Source organism: Anolis carolinensis, chromosome 6, assembly GCF_035594765.1.
Source record: "Anolis carolinensis isolate JA03-04 chromosome 6, rAnoCar3.1.pri, whole genome shotgun sequence".
NCBI classification, from domain to species: Eukaryota; Metazoa; Chordata; class Lepidosauria; order Squamata; family Dactyloidae; genus Anolis; species Anolis carolinensis.
Genome location: NC_085846.1, coordinates 79,313,892 through 79,326,036, shown reverse-complemented (window position 1 = coordinate 79,326,036; position 12,145 = coordinate 79,313,892). Strand labels below are relative to the sequence as shown.

General features: G+C 35.8%; 1 protein-coding gene across 7 annotated transcripts in view; it reads right to left on the bottom strand.

The window, feature by feature from the left end:
• The window catches only part of tbc1d5 (TBC1 domain family member 5), a 298,355-nt gene that overhangs the window by 109,482 nt on the left and 176,728 nt on the right, over positions 1–12,145 (bottom strand). For all 7 annotated transcript variants that reach the window (XM_062957598.1, XM_008112724.3, XM_008112725.3 and 4 more), the window contains 4 exons: positions 7,203–7,291; positions 5,313–5,363; positions 5,151–5,220; positions 3,776–3,948 (listed from right to left, as the gene is read on the bottom strand). In XM_062957598.1, the coding sequence (XP_062813668.1) occupies positions 3,776–3,948; positions 5,151–5,220; positions 5,313–5,363; positions 7,203–7,291 (383 nt within the window). The remainder of the gene's footprint in view (positions 1–3,775; positions 3,949–5,150; positions 5,221–5,312; positions 5,364–7,202; positions 7,292–12,145) is intronic.

The following is a 12,145-nucleotide window of genomic DNA, read 5'->3' as shown; positions in this document are numbered from 1 at the left end:
AGTAGGCACAGCAAATGGAAAGTTGAGGGGGGCAAGGTTTTCATGTGCCCGAAGTTACTGGTTATTCTCAAGTTCTTCTGTTAATGTAGTCGAAGGCCATGTTACGCTGAATTAGTTCCATGCATCATGTAAAGGCCAGAGAGCTGATTCGACCCTCCCACTCCACTGAAGTTGCACTCTGAATCTGACCTTGTTGTCTATGACAGCTAGTAGGTAAAGGTTTCCCCTGACGTTAAGTCCAGTCGTGTCTGACTCTGGGGGTTGGTGCTCATCTCCATTTCTAAGCCGAAGAGCCGGCGTTGTCTGTAGACACCTCCAAGGTCATGTGGCCGGCATGACTGAATGGAGCGCCGTTAACTTCCCGCCGGAGCGGTACCTATTGATCTACTCACATTTGCATGTTTTCAAACTGCTAGGTTGGCAGAAGCTGGAGCTAACAGCGGGCGCTCACTCCGCTCCCCGGGTTTGAACCTGGGACCTTTCGGTCTGCAAGTTCAGCAGCTCAGTGCTTTAACACACTGGACCACCGGAGGCTCCATGACAGCTAGTAACTAGCCTTAAAATGCTTTTCAGAGAGAGAGAAATGACGTTTGCTCTCAATATTAGCAGACAGTAACTTACCTAGATAGATAAAAATATCTATGGAACAATATTAATCTAACTTGGGCAAATCATACTCTCTCATCTCTTCTGAAGCAAACCCCAAGATAGCTTTGCCTTGGGATTATCCTAACTTGAAGACTTGAAAGCATAAGAGCAACAACAAAGGTAGCTGCTTTACAGTGTGAAGAGGCAATTCTTTTAAATGCACTGAAGTGTTTATGCTGAATTGCTACTTAAATGCTGGGTTATCAATGTGATCAGTACTTGTCCTCTATCTGGGAAAAGACAAATGTTTGTAGGGAAAGCTATCAGAATGCTGGACACCTCTCTGAGAATGCCTGACTTACATGAATAACAATGCGTGCTTGACAGCTGTGTAGAAAATCAACAGAAGTGCTTACTTAGCATTTCTTATATAAAATGTCTTTAGCTTTTGTACTGAAGACAAAGCATGATAGTTAGGTTTCAAAATATTTAAAGTAAAATCCTAATTTTGTTAAAACAGCAAGAGGTAATAAAAACTAGTAGGAACTGATCCAACTAACAGCTATATTTAAAATTTCCTTGAAACTGTGTATAATATATGCCTTGCATTTGGTCTACCAGTGCCAGCCCCAGTACAAGAAGTGAAGTAGATTATAATAATCACTTTGCACTATAATTTATTAGATTTAAGGGTCAGAGAAATTAACATTTAAATACCATTTAATCTAGGGCATTAATCATTGTTAGTGCATATAACTGTACAACTATATTGGATATTCAATCTGTCAACAATTTATAAGATCTAATATTCTCATTGACTATTTTTGTTTGGAAATAAGATATCCTTCTAATCAATCTATATAAAATATAGATTATTTTGTAAACCAAAAGGGAAAAAGAGCATGTAATCAAAATAGCTTTGGAAATACTGCAGAAATTGGAATTTCAGTATTTCTAGGCAGATACAGATAATATTTTATTATAAGATACTGTTTCATCTTTGTATACTAACCACTGCACTCTAACATTTTCAAATATTCCATATAAAATTTCCATTATAAATAATTGCTATAAAACGTTGTATCTTCCACTTTAATAATCCTATAATATCCGTGGGGGAAATCGTCTCCTCAGAATTTTGCTAGGTTCTGCAGTCAATCCTATGTTGTATGTCCTCAGGAAGTTAACATAAAGTTGTATGAGACTACCTAACAGATTCCTGGAGAAGTTACTATCTAGTAAGGTCTAGGGATGCATCTCCACTGTAGAATTAAGGCAGCATGATGCCACTTTAACTGCCATGGTCAAAGCTATAGAATAATGGGAGATCCACTGTAATGTAACAAATAAATATAAACTTTTGAGTCTACTTCTTCATTAAACCTTCCAAAAATTGTTAATCAATTTGATGATCTGACAAGGAGAGGAATGAATTGATTGTGAAAATCTTTTTTTTTTCTTTTTATCAAAAACAAAGATTTGGTAATAGCTTTAGTAAAATACTAAAATAACATTTTAGAAAAGGGAGTGTTAATATCCATCAGGCTGGTGTTGAAGAATTTGCAGAATTTGCAAAAAAATTTCAGAAGAAAAAAATGTCTATGGATAATTTCTAGCTAGAAATTAAAGTAATAGGATCTGTTAAGGTTAAAGTCCTAAGACAGAGATGGTAAGTTTGAAGAGTCACTTTAAGATGCAATAGCATACAGTTTGGTTTTAAGGGATATAGGCACATAACAAGAATACTGCAGAGAAAAGAACTGAGTAATCCTTGCTTAAGAAAACTCCATGAAATTCATAAGTCATCGTAAGTCAACAGGCAATGTGATGGCGCATGTACAGACAGACAGACAGACAGACACACACACACACACACATAGCTTCAACTGCATTTCTTTTTAATTACAGTGTCCATACACAGACAGCATCCATTATAGTGTTTTTAGGGGATTGTACATGTTTCTTCTTCTTGTCCATACAGCATTGTATCCTACACTACCAAGGCTGGGCATGCCACAGATTATCATCTGTTTTTTAATCCTCCTAAAATCCTGTCTGTTCAGAGACGCTGATACACAGTGCTAATAGTATTTTAATATAGCATTCCACTTTTAAATAACTCTATAAAACCCTGATATTTGTAGGAAAAATACATTATTTTATACTAAACAAGATAAACATTAGTAGCCATTAAGCACACATACGGGATGCAATCTATGTTCATTTATATTTGTTAGGGTGCTTTATTTGCAAAATTTTGAATATGAACACTATCTAATAGTTAATGCAGCCATCTGTACTCCTTTGCCGGGGGATAAGCAATGAGCAAGGTGAATTTGTATGCTTCAGAAGAACACAGCTGGTTGATGCTAGAATTTCTTCCCTATACACTATGAACAATTGTTTCATTTCATTTTGGTTTTTTTGCTAAGGAAGAACAACACTACAAAATATTTCCTAGGCTTAAGATCAAGCACTTTCATTTTTCCAATTTCTGTAGAACACATTCCATACTGCTTTCTTCAAATTAATCTTTAAATTGATTAGAAAGCAGACTAGACAACATTTGGTCTAATTTCATGTAGATGAGATGAACTCAAAGGAGTAAAAGTGGGGCATAAAACTGAAAAAGGGTAGAAGCATGGCAGTGTAGGAGTTGGCAGAAAGAGAAGAAGAAATGATGGCCATGCTTCCTGTTGATTTTAGCCACACCCACCCTTGTTTTCTTTAGCAGATTAGTCATGATGGAAAGCTAATTTCAAGAGGAAAAGGGTCCCTCTTGCCTTGTTGAACAATTGTAGCTTCTATGGTCTTCAACTACTTATGTAACAAAAATACTGAGGATTATGTATCAGTTTATCAGGAGTAATAAGTCACTTGTTCCTATAAAAAATCCTGCATAAGCAGAAGCATGAGTAACTTAAATTCTGCTTTTTTTTGTTGGTATTATAATGTCTGAAGTAGGCATCTCCTAAGGAATGAGCCATAAACTGCATTACATATTAAAAACCTATTGGGGGAGGGAGAATATTAATGTGCATTTATTTAACGGAGTTATATTTGGCCTTTCTTAAAAAAACAGGATTCAAGATAGCAAAGTACAATATCAAATTTATATAAAAACTTGGTAGTTGTTGTCATCATTTAGTTATACTAACATGCTAGATAAAATATCAAATATACTTACAGTCCATAAATCTGTGGTGCAATTTCTAGTCTGTTCAAATGCATGTAGAGCTCAATATCGTGCTTCTTCAGCAAATGATCTTGAATCTGGTTTACTTTTGCTACAATAGCAATGGATGGTCCTAAATCTTGTGGTCTGGCAAATGGAATAGGAGTCAACATTGCATCTTTCTCCTAAAGAATCAACAAAAATTTGAAATGTAAAATTTGATAAAGTATTACATTATGTAACAAAATTTGGAAAAAAAAATCTGTTCGTAGTTTGAAAGTGTTATTCCTGTTTAATTGTGCAGTACTTACTTTGAAAGTAGTTGTTATACCCCAGAAACTTCATTTTTGTAGCTGCCACAAACTAAGTTGAATTGGTTGAAACTCGATGAGATATCCATTGAAAACTATAGCAAAATGTGTTGCAGGATGTCCCGCAAAAACAAAGTTTTTTGCAGTTTAATAAACTTTCCCATTTTTTATGATAGAATAAGGAATTGACATTTATAACCCAGGAACAAACACTGTGTTACATAGTGTTCTATGAGATTCCAACCACAGCTTATTAATAATTCAGTAACTGATTCCTGAAGCATTATTATCATCTCTAACAGCTGAGTTTTATTTCAGAGACAAGGAGGGCCTGTAACTTATCATTTCTGACGAGAATACTATAAGCACTTTTAAAAAATCATTACTTCAGAAATCCCTGCCATCGAAATACAGAGATAGAGAACACGGGGTGGGCGGGTTTGTTACATTCACTATTTATTATGTAACTTTCATTAAGTAATGTCCCCCACCATGTCTGCCAGAGCCTATTCAGGATTTCCTAGTGGGTCATCGTTCTGTTCCTTCCAGCGGATCATCCTTTTGGTATACCCTCCCCCCCTTCCAAAAAAAAAAAAAAAAAAGGAAGAGCAGGCAAGATAAATAGTTGCTGCTTCTCAGCATTACTATAATTTGCTGGCATTCTTCTTTTGGGTCAGATAAGGTGGCAACAGAAAAAGAATCAGCAATCTACTAACATTGTCACTGATGCCTACAATATCTGTGTTTTTCCTGCTGTTCCAGTGTGAGGAGTGGTAACAAATACTGAATTAAAAATTAAAATCTATTAAAATGAACGGATTTTCCTGTTCAAATTGTTCAACTTCATGTGTTGCAACACTGATCAAGAAATAAAACCTCAAAAATCTTAGCCCTGTTCAAGGAACTGCCTGAACACATCAAGAGGCCAATGGGTGGTAGATGATGCAGTTAGCAGGCAAGTCTGCAGAAGGTTTTGCAGTTGTACAGCTCCTCTGATTGATAACCAGGATTTTAGAGTTTAAAAAACAAAACAAAAAACACAAAATATTTTATTAATTTTTTTAATTGGCAAGTACCTTTTGACTATCATGTTCATAAGTTGAAAACCAGTGCTCTGCTGTTTTCATGAGATAGGTGAACATTGCGCTGAAAATAAACACAATCATTTGATAAGCATGATAATACTAATAATTCTGATACAAGTAAATGAAGAAGAAGAGAAAATTATTGAAACTTACTAGGCATCGTGCTCCAGGTATTCAGGCTTCAAAAGTACTTTCATTTCCTCACTGTTCAGAAAAAGCAACACTTTAGAAAACGTGTGCTAGTTTTCTTAGTTAACTCACACAAGAACTACAAGTAAGTAAAACTAGCTTTTGTAATTAAAAAGAGTAACTCCTCTGAAGGGAAATGAAGTCCTTACCCTCTCAAAATATCAAAAACAAATTAGCTGCCTTGTCTGCACTACAATGAAGTAACCATCTAATTATTCCAAATAACAAATTACTTGCATAGATTGGCCAGGATCCAAACATATATATAGAAAGGCCCATGTATCCTGAAGATTTCCTATCCTGCCCCCTTTGCTTTCTGAAAAGCAGGTCCTGGGGTCCCTTCTGACTTTGAAACAAGGCAGCCATGGAATGGAAACTCTGACCTTGTTTGCATTCAGAAATGCATGCAACTTATAGATTGAGACCAAATACAGCCATAATTTGATGCAGCAGCATTTTTTTATCCTATGCTTCCCCCCCACAGTGAGAATGTCAGCAATAATTTTCGATATAGATTGGGATGATAACAGAGAATGTCTGCCTATTTTGACTTGTTCTATTCTCAAGAAACAACTTCCTGTGTTGTTAACAGAACCCATAGAATATGCAGGCTCTGCCAAAGTAGCTGGATAAAAGGTAATCATATATCATTTCACAATTTTAGTGGTATGCCTGATCTATCTATTCATCTATTCGTTCATTTATCCACACCCTTACCCACCTATCCATCTTGTTGAGAATTGCAAAGAGAAATGATGGTAGTAATGCAATAGGAAAGACAACAGGACTAGTAGAAAATGTGTTGAACTTATTTTGGTAACTAAACTTAAGTACAATGGAAAAGAAACCATATATTGGAATAAAATGTATTTGTTCATCTTTAAATCAAGTTAATGATCTTTTTTCATACTATTAACCGATACATTTTAAAATAAAATTATAGTTGAATAATGTGCATATGAACAACAGATATACTCATCCCAGATTTGAAATGAGAAGTTGCATATGGAATGTAGAAACACAGTCAGTTTTCTCTCACTGTTCTTATAAGCAGATCTCAGGGAAAAACCTTTGCTAACATACCCCAGTGTTGAGGTAGAAAAGCTTCATCATTTTGAGAACTTCATGCCAGTAATAGCACTGGTATCTTTTCATCTTATCTTCACAAACATCATGACTTTTATGCAGAGCTGTCCTTAGGTAATTTTCTGTAGTAGGCAAAGGTAATTTTGGCGCCCTTCCCCCGTGGCGCGGGGGACGGGGCCAGGTGGCGCGGGGCCATGGGGGGCGGGAGGCGAGGCCAGGTCACGCGGGCCGCGGTGGGAAGACCCAGCCAGCCTGGCTGGGTCTTCCCGCCGCAGCCTGGCTGGGACTTCCCGCCGTGCGGCCTGGCCCTGGCCCCCGTGAGGCCCTGGCCCCTGCGGGAAGGCCCAGAAAGGAGGAGGCAGGGGGTGGTGGCATCCTCCCGGGGCCTCAACGGCTCCCCCAGGACGATTGTGCCACAGGCAAAAGCCTACCTCGCCTGGTGGTTGGACCGCCTATGCTTTTATGTGTTGTCAAAGGCTTTCATGGTCGGAATCACTGGGTTGTTGTGAGTTTTCTGGGCTGTATGGCCATGTTCCAGAAGTATTCTCTCCTGACGTTTTGCCCACATATATGGCAGGCATCCTCAAAGGTTGTGAGGTATATTGGAAAACACAGATGTGGGCGAAATGTCAGGAGAGAATGCTTCTGGAACATAGCCATACAGCTTGAAAAACTCACAACGTAATACTGACTTTTACATTTTTCATATGTTATAAACTACATGTACTGTTATTTGAAGCAAAGCTTTAAGAAATATAAGATATCTACCTTGGTTGTGCAGCTTCACTTGCATGTAAAAATGCTTGATGATCACAATGTAGAATGAAGACAATGGGTGCTAAGAGTTCATGCATGCCCTACAATTAAAACAAGTCAGAAAGTTACTTCACTTGGCGAGAATTGCACCCAATAAGTTAGGAAAGGTCATTGTAGCATAAAAGGATTACTATCACAGTAAACCCGAGTGTTTATTCTTCTCTAAAGTACAGATGCAAAATCACTTAATTATTCAATAGAAAGTTGTCAACAAATCATAATTTACCATTCAACAGGTATGTACATTAAAATCTACACAAAGAAACGTCTCGTTTTTAAAAATGTACTTAAGATGTATCTTGCAAATACTTGCCCAGAGTACAACTAAGTTTAGCAAAGACTATTTCATAATGTTTAAAAATAGAAGTAATTCATATCAAAAATATAGAAATTTATGTTTAAAAAGAGATTTAATTAGAAGGAATCTGAGCGGTATATTGCCCTATGTTCTAAGATAAAGTCAGAACTTGAAGTGTTTAGCTTATCTCTTGTTATGCAATTTAGATGAATTGCAGGCAATGAGTAGGTTATGCTACACCAAAGACAGATATAGGATACATTTAGTGATAATACAAAATACCATATAGGGTCTAATTATTATTAAATTTGAACATCAAAAGAAAATTACTCATTTTGTACAAGTTGATTCAACAAAGAACTGATCTACATGCTTTGAAAGAAATGATTTTACAAAAAAGGTTTATGATTACTCTGGAGACACTAGCATACTATTTCTTCTCTATAAACATGAAAGATATGTGTTTCTGGGTTCATCATGTGCTTTGTTTTACAAGAGAAAAAGTATATTAAAATATGTAATTGTATGTAGTGCCAAAAAGAACAAAAAAGGCAAAGACATTCTAAAATCAGATAAGGCTGATGGGAGCTGAAATCAAATGACGTCTGGAGGATAAGCTGCACTACAAAAACATATTTGGGATTTCTCTTTGGGATTTGGTAGCTTAGAGCATGTTTTATCATCTTGGGCCAATATATTGATTATGACCCTCCTTGGACAGAGATAGCAAAAGTTATTCACATTCATGTTACCTCATGTTTGGATTATTTCAAGGCATAATGTTGTTTGTTTTTCAGGTATAGAAACTTCATTAAGTCCTTAAATGTATGGGTATGTCATTAAATACGAATTCAGGGGGATGATTTTAAAATTTAAAGCCACAGGTACATCTGAAAAATTGTTTCCTCCCATATTAATATACCATATATACTCGAAGATAAGCCAGATTTTTCAGCCCTTTTTATCAGGTCAGTCCAGCAGCGGAGCCTGGAGGCCACTGCTGGGGTCAAGGTCAGTGCAGCAGCGGAGCCTGGAGGCCACTGCTTGCAATATATGATATATTTCTCCCTTATCAGTGTGTTTGTTTTTCTAAAGCCTCCCTTTCTCTTAGCCAAGGGAATGTTCTGAAAAGGAAAATAAGCCCTTGCAAGTCAGGAAGAAGATGATATATATACTAATTAATCTTATAAAAGAATTTCCCCCTGAAATATTTGTTAATCTCTGCTACAGATATGTAAACACTTCCCCTTGCAAGACTTTGTAATCCCTATGTACCTAAATATTTGTATATCTCTATATATTAATTTTATATATGATTTTCCCCTCATATGTTTGCAAGTCTTTGCAAATCCTATATACATATAGGTATCTAGAAATTTCCATATACCTGTATATCTGTAACTATGTGTATACATTATTTTTATATATGAATTTTTTCTCACATGTTTGCAAGTCTTTGCAAATCCTATGCAGATATAATTATCTATATAGAGAGAGATGTCTAAATAGATATATATGAATATAAATATATAGGGCTTGGAAATACTACAGAGGAAATACACACACATACAAACAAAGAGATATTTCTAGATTGATGCAGGAGGGAATGCACATATATAGAGAGGATTTGCAAATGTTTCAGGGGAAAATGCATTTGTGAAATTAGTATATATAATTATAGATCTATATCTAGCTCTGCATTGTTTATATAGGCATTGAATGTTGCCTGTTCCTATGTTGGAAACTGGCCTGAGTCCCTTTTTCTGAGTTCAAAGCAGAAGTTCAACCCTTCCTTAAATTTCACTCATGCCAGTAACTTGCAGGCTCGATGCCTGGAGGTCATATTGGAAATCCTGCTTACAAACAGATAAATAGAGCATACCAGATAAGACTTCCAAAGGAAAATCAATAACTATTTGGGAATCAAGCTCCTACAATCCCTTTGAGAATCCCTGTGTCATTAACAAAACAAATTTTGACTCTGCAGAAACTGAAAGAGCAGCATTCACTGCTGGTTAGTTCAAATAACAATCAGGTGTATCGGAAGATTTTACCTTGATTAGTTCTATTCACTCAAAATCTTTCATTGCCACACTGACCACTTTTGAAATAAATTACTTATTTCTTCATCTTCAGAAGCTGCACATATTCTATTTTAAATTATGGTGTATTTATTTCATTTGTTACAGTTATTTCAGAATATTGATTTCTTTGGTATAGTTTGTTATATTATTCCTGTTAGTTTGTTACACATTTATTTTATTCATTTATAAATACAGAAGTTTGGTACCTAAACGGAACTAGGGATATATGATTGATCCTGCTGCTATTATGATGAGAAAACATAGACAATACTTCAGTCATTTCACTATTTAACCATGGCCATATCATTCATTGCTTCAGCTTGCCAAGACTAGCACTTCCCTTAATGTCCAGTTGTAAGGTAACTGGATTTTAGCCAGAGGCAGAATACTTTACTAGTTGTACCACCAGCAAATGTTTCAGAGAAAGCAAGTTTCAAGACTAATACTTGATACAATGTAATGCTGTAGTTACAGCCTTTTCATTCTATTTGACTACATAACATATTATGAGGTCTTTCGGATATTACCATACAATGAAAGTCTAATGTGGAGTAATCCTGAAGTGAAAAAAAAAATCCAGGATTTGGGTATATGTGTGTGTGTGTGTGTATATATATATATATATGTGTGTGTGTGTGTGTGTATGTATGTGTATATATATATATATATATATATATATATATATATAGAGAGAGAGAGAGAGAGAGAGAGAGAGAGAGAGAGAGAGAGAGAGAGAGAGAGAGAGAGAGATAAAACTGTAGTGTTTGGTAAAAGGCTAAGAAATCAATGAGGAGATGTAATGGTTAGTGATCTGAATTTAGTGAAATTACTGCCACAATAGTCCATCAACTGCACATGATATATTCAAAATAACATACTGTTTGGATTTGAAAAATGAACTATGTTAAAAACTGCAATGATACAAAGTTTATGTCTCATGAAATGAAATACAGGATAGCTTCTTAGAATGCAATGACCACTGTAAACCGCAGTTATAAAAAACTTATTTGAAAAGTTGTAAATTTATAACATTCAGCCATATATTTTATTTAACCTTGTTTCGTAACTCAGTGTGGTTTGGTCACTTGTTCATATTAACAGTCAGTTCAAACTGAGACCATGCAACAGTGATACGTGTACATAGTATAACAATATATTTCGGATCACAATATAAAGAATGCTTTTTGTTTATTGTAATATTGTGTTGGAGCCACTTAGTCACATTCAGAACACAAATTTTGAAATCACTGAGGATTTAGTGGTCCATGTGATCTCTTCTAGCTCTATGATTCTATGACTTTGATGTTGACAGTGAAGGTACCAAAGAAGCTCGAGGAGGCAGTTGGCTTCTTCAATTGTGTGCCCCAAACATTGCAAGTACTGTCTCATAAAAGAGAGCCTTGAGACATTGCAGGTGAAAAGGCCTGGCAGTGTTTGCAGGAACAGACTACAAGTGCCTCATCAAAGTAAAGGAGGCAATGAGAATGTCTGTCTTTATTGGGGAATCTTTTTCTACAGTTGAGGAACTTTTTTAAAAAGGTGGCAGATGACATCATGCAATCCAACAATCAACAAGCCCAAGCCCAAGACACCAAAGCCCAACATGAACATGAGATCTTTCTTGGCCTACTATTATAAACAGTGGAAGTAATGAACAAAGAAGGCCAAAGTATCAAAGAATAGGATAAGATAAACAAGGGCAATGAAGACAAAGTGCAATTGAGACAAAATGGGGAGTGGAGTCAAAATGAATTAAAGTTGCTTCACTGTTCAGGCAATTCAGCACTAGCACCTAAATATTTGCTATTGTAGTTAACATTTCTTAGTTATTGTACATATACACAGCCATATCTAGCATACTCTTTAGCTTTTTTAACCCCACGATTAACCATCTTCTAAAATTATTGCAATGTGGGAAATTGACACTATTGAAAAACAGAGGTGAAAAAGTTTTCTTTGTTAAGAGCCTGTAGGCTCACAAAATTGAACCTGTTCTTTTATCTGCCGATGTTCATTTAGCCCACCAAGCAGTCTTTATTAAAGCAGTGGCACTAGGCAGTCAAAGTTCATTAATACCATTTATATAATCTCTGCAGTTTCAATTAACTCAGCAAGACATTCTACAACATGATAACAGTCTCATTAATTCAATAAAATCCCATAACTATTAACAATATGGTCTATGTTAAACGGGGTGTCACCTAGTACAAAATAATAGCTTTAACAGCTTGTGAGAAAACTCAAAAGTTTTTTTTAATTGATCTGACTAAATACTCAATCCTTGTGTAGTAAGGTATTATTTCTTTGGAAGCAGTCTTTAAGAGTTTCAGTATAAAGAGAGAACACTTAAGCCTATTAAAGAGGGACATATCACTCTCTATAAATTACTGAGCATCAATATTCTTTTAATCTATCTGTTCATCTCAGCAGATGTAGGCTGCACTCCCTGAAAATAAGCAGATTGGAATTGTTTATCTCTTCAACAAACTAATATCAAAAATATCAAGAAAATT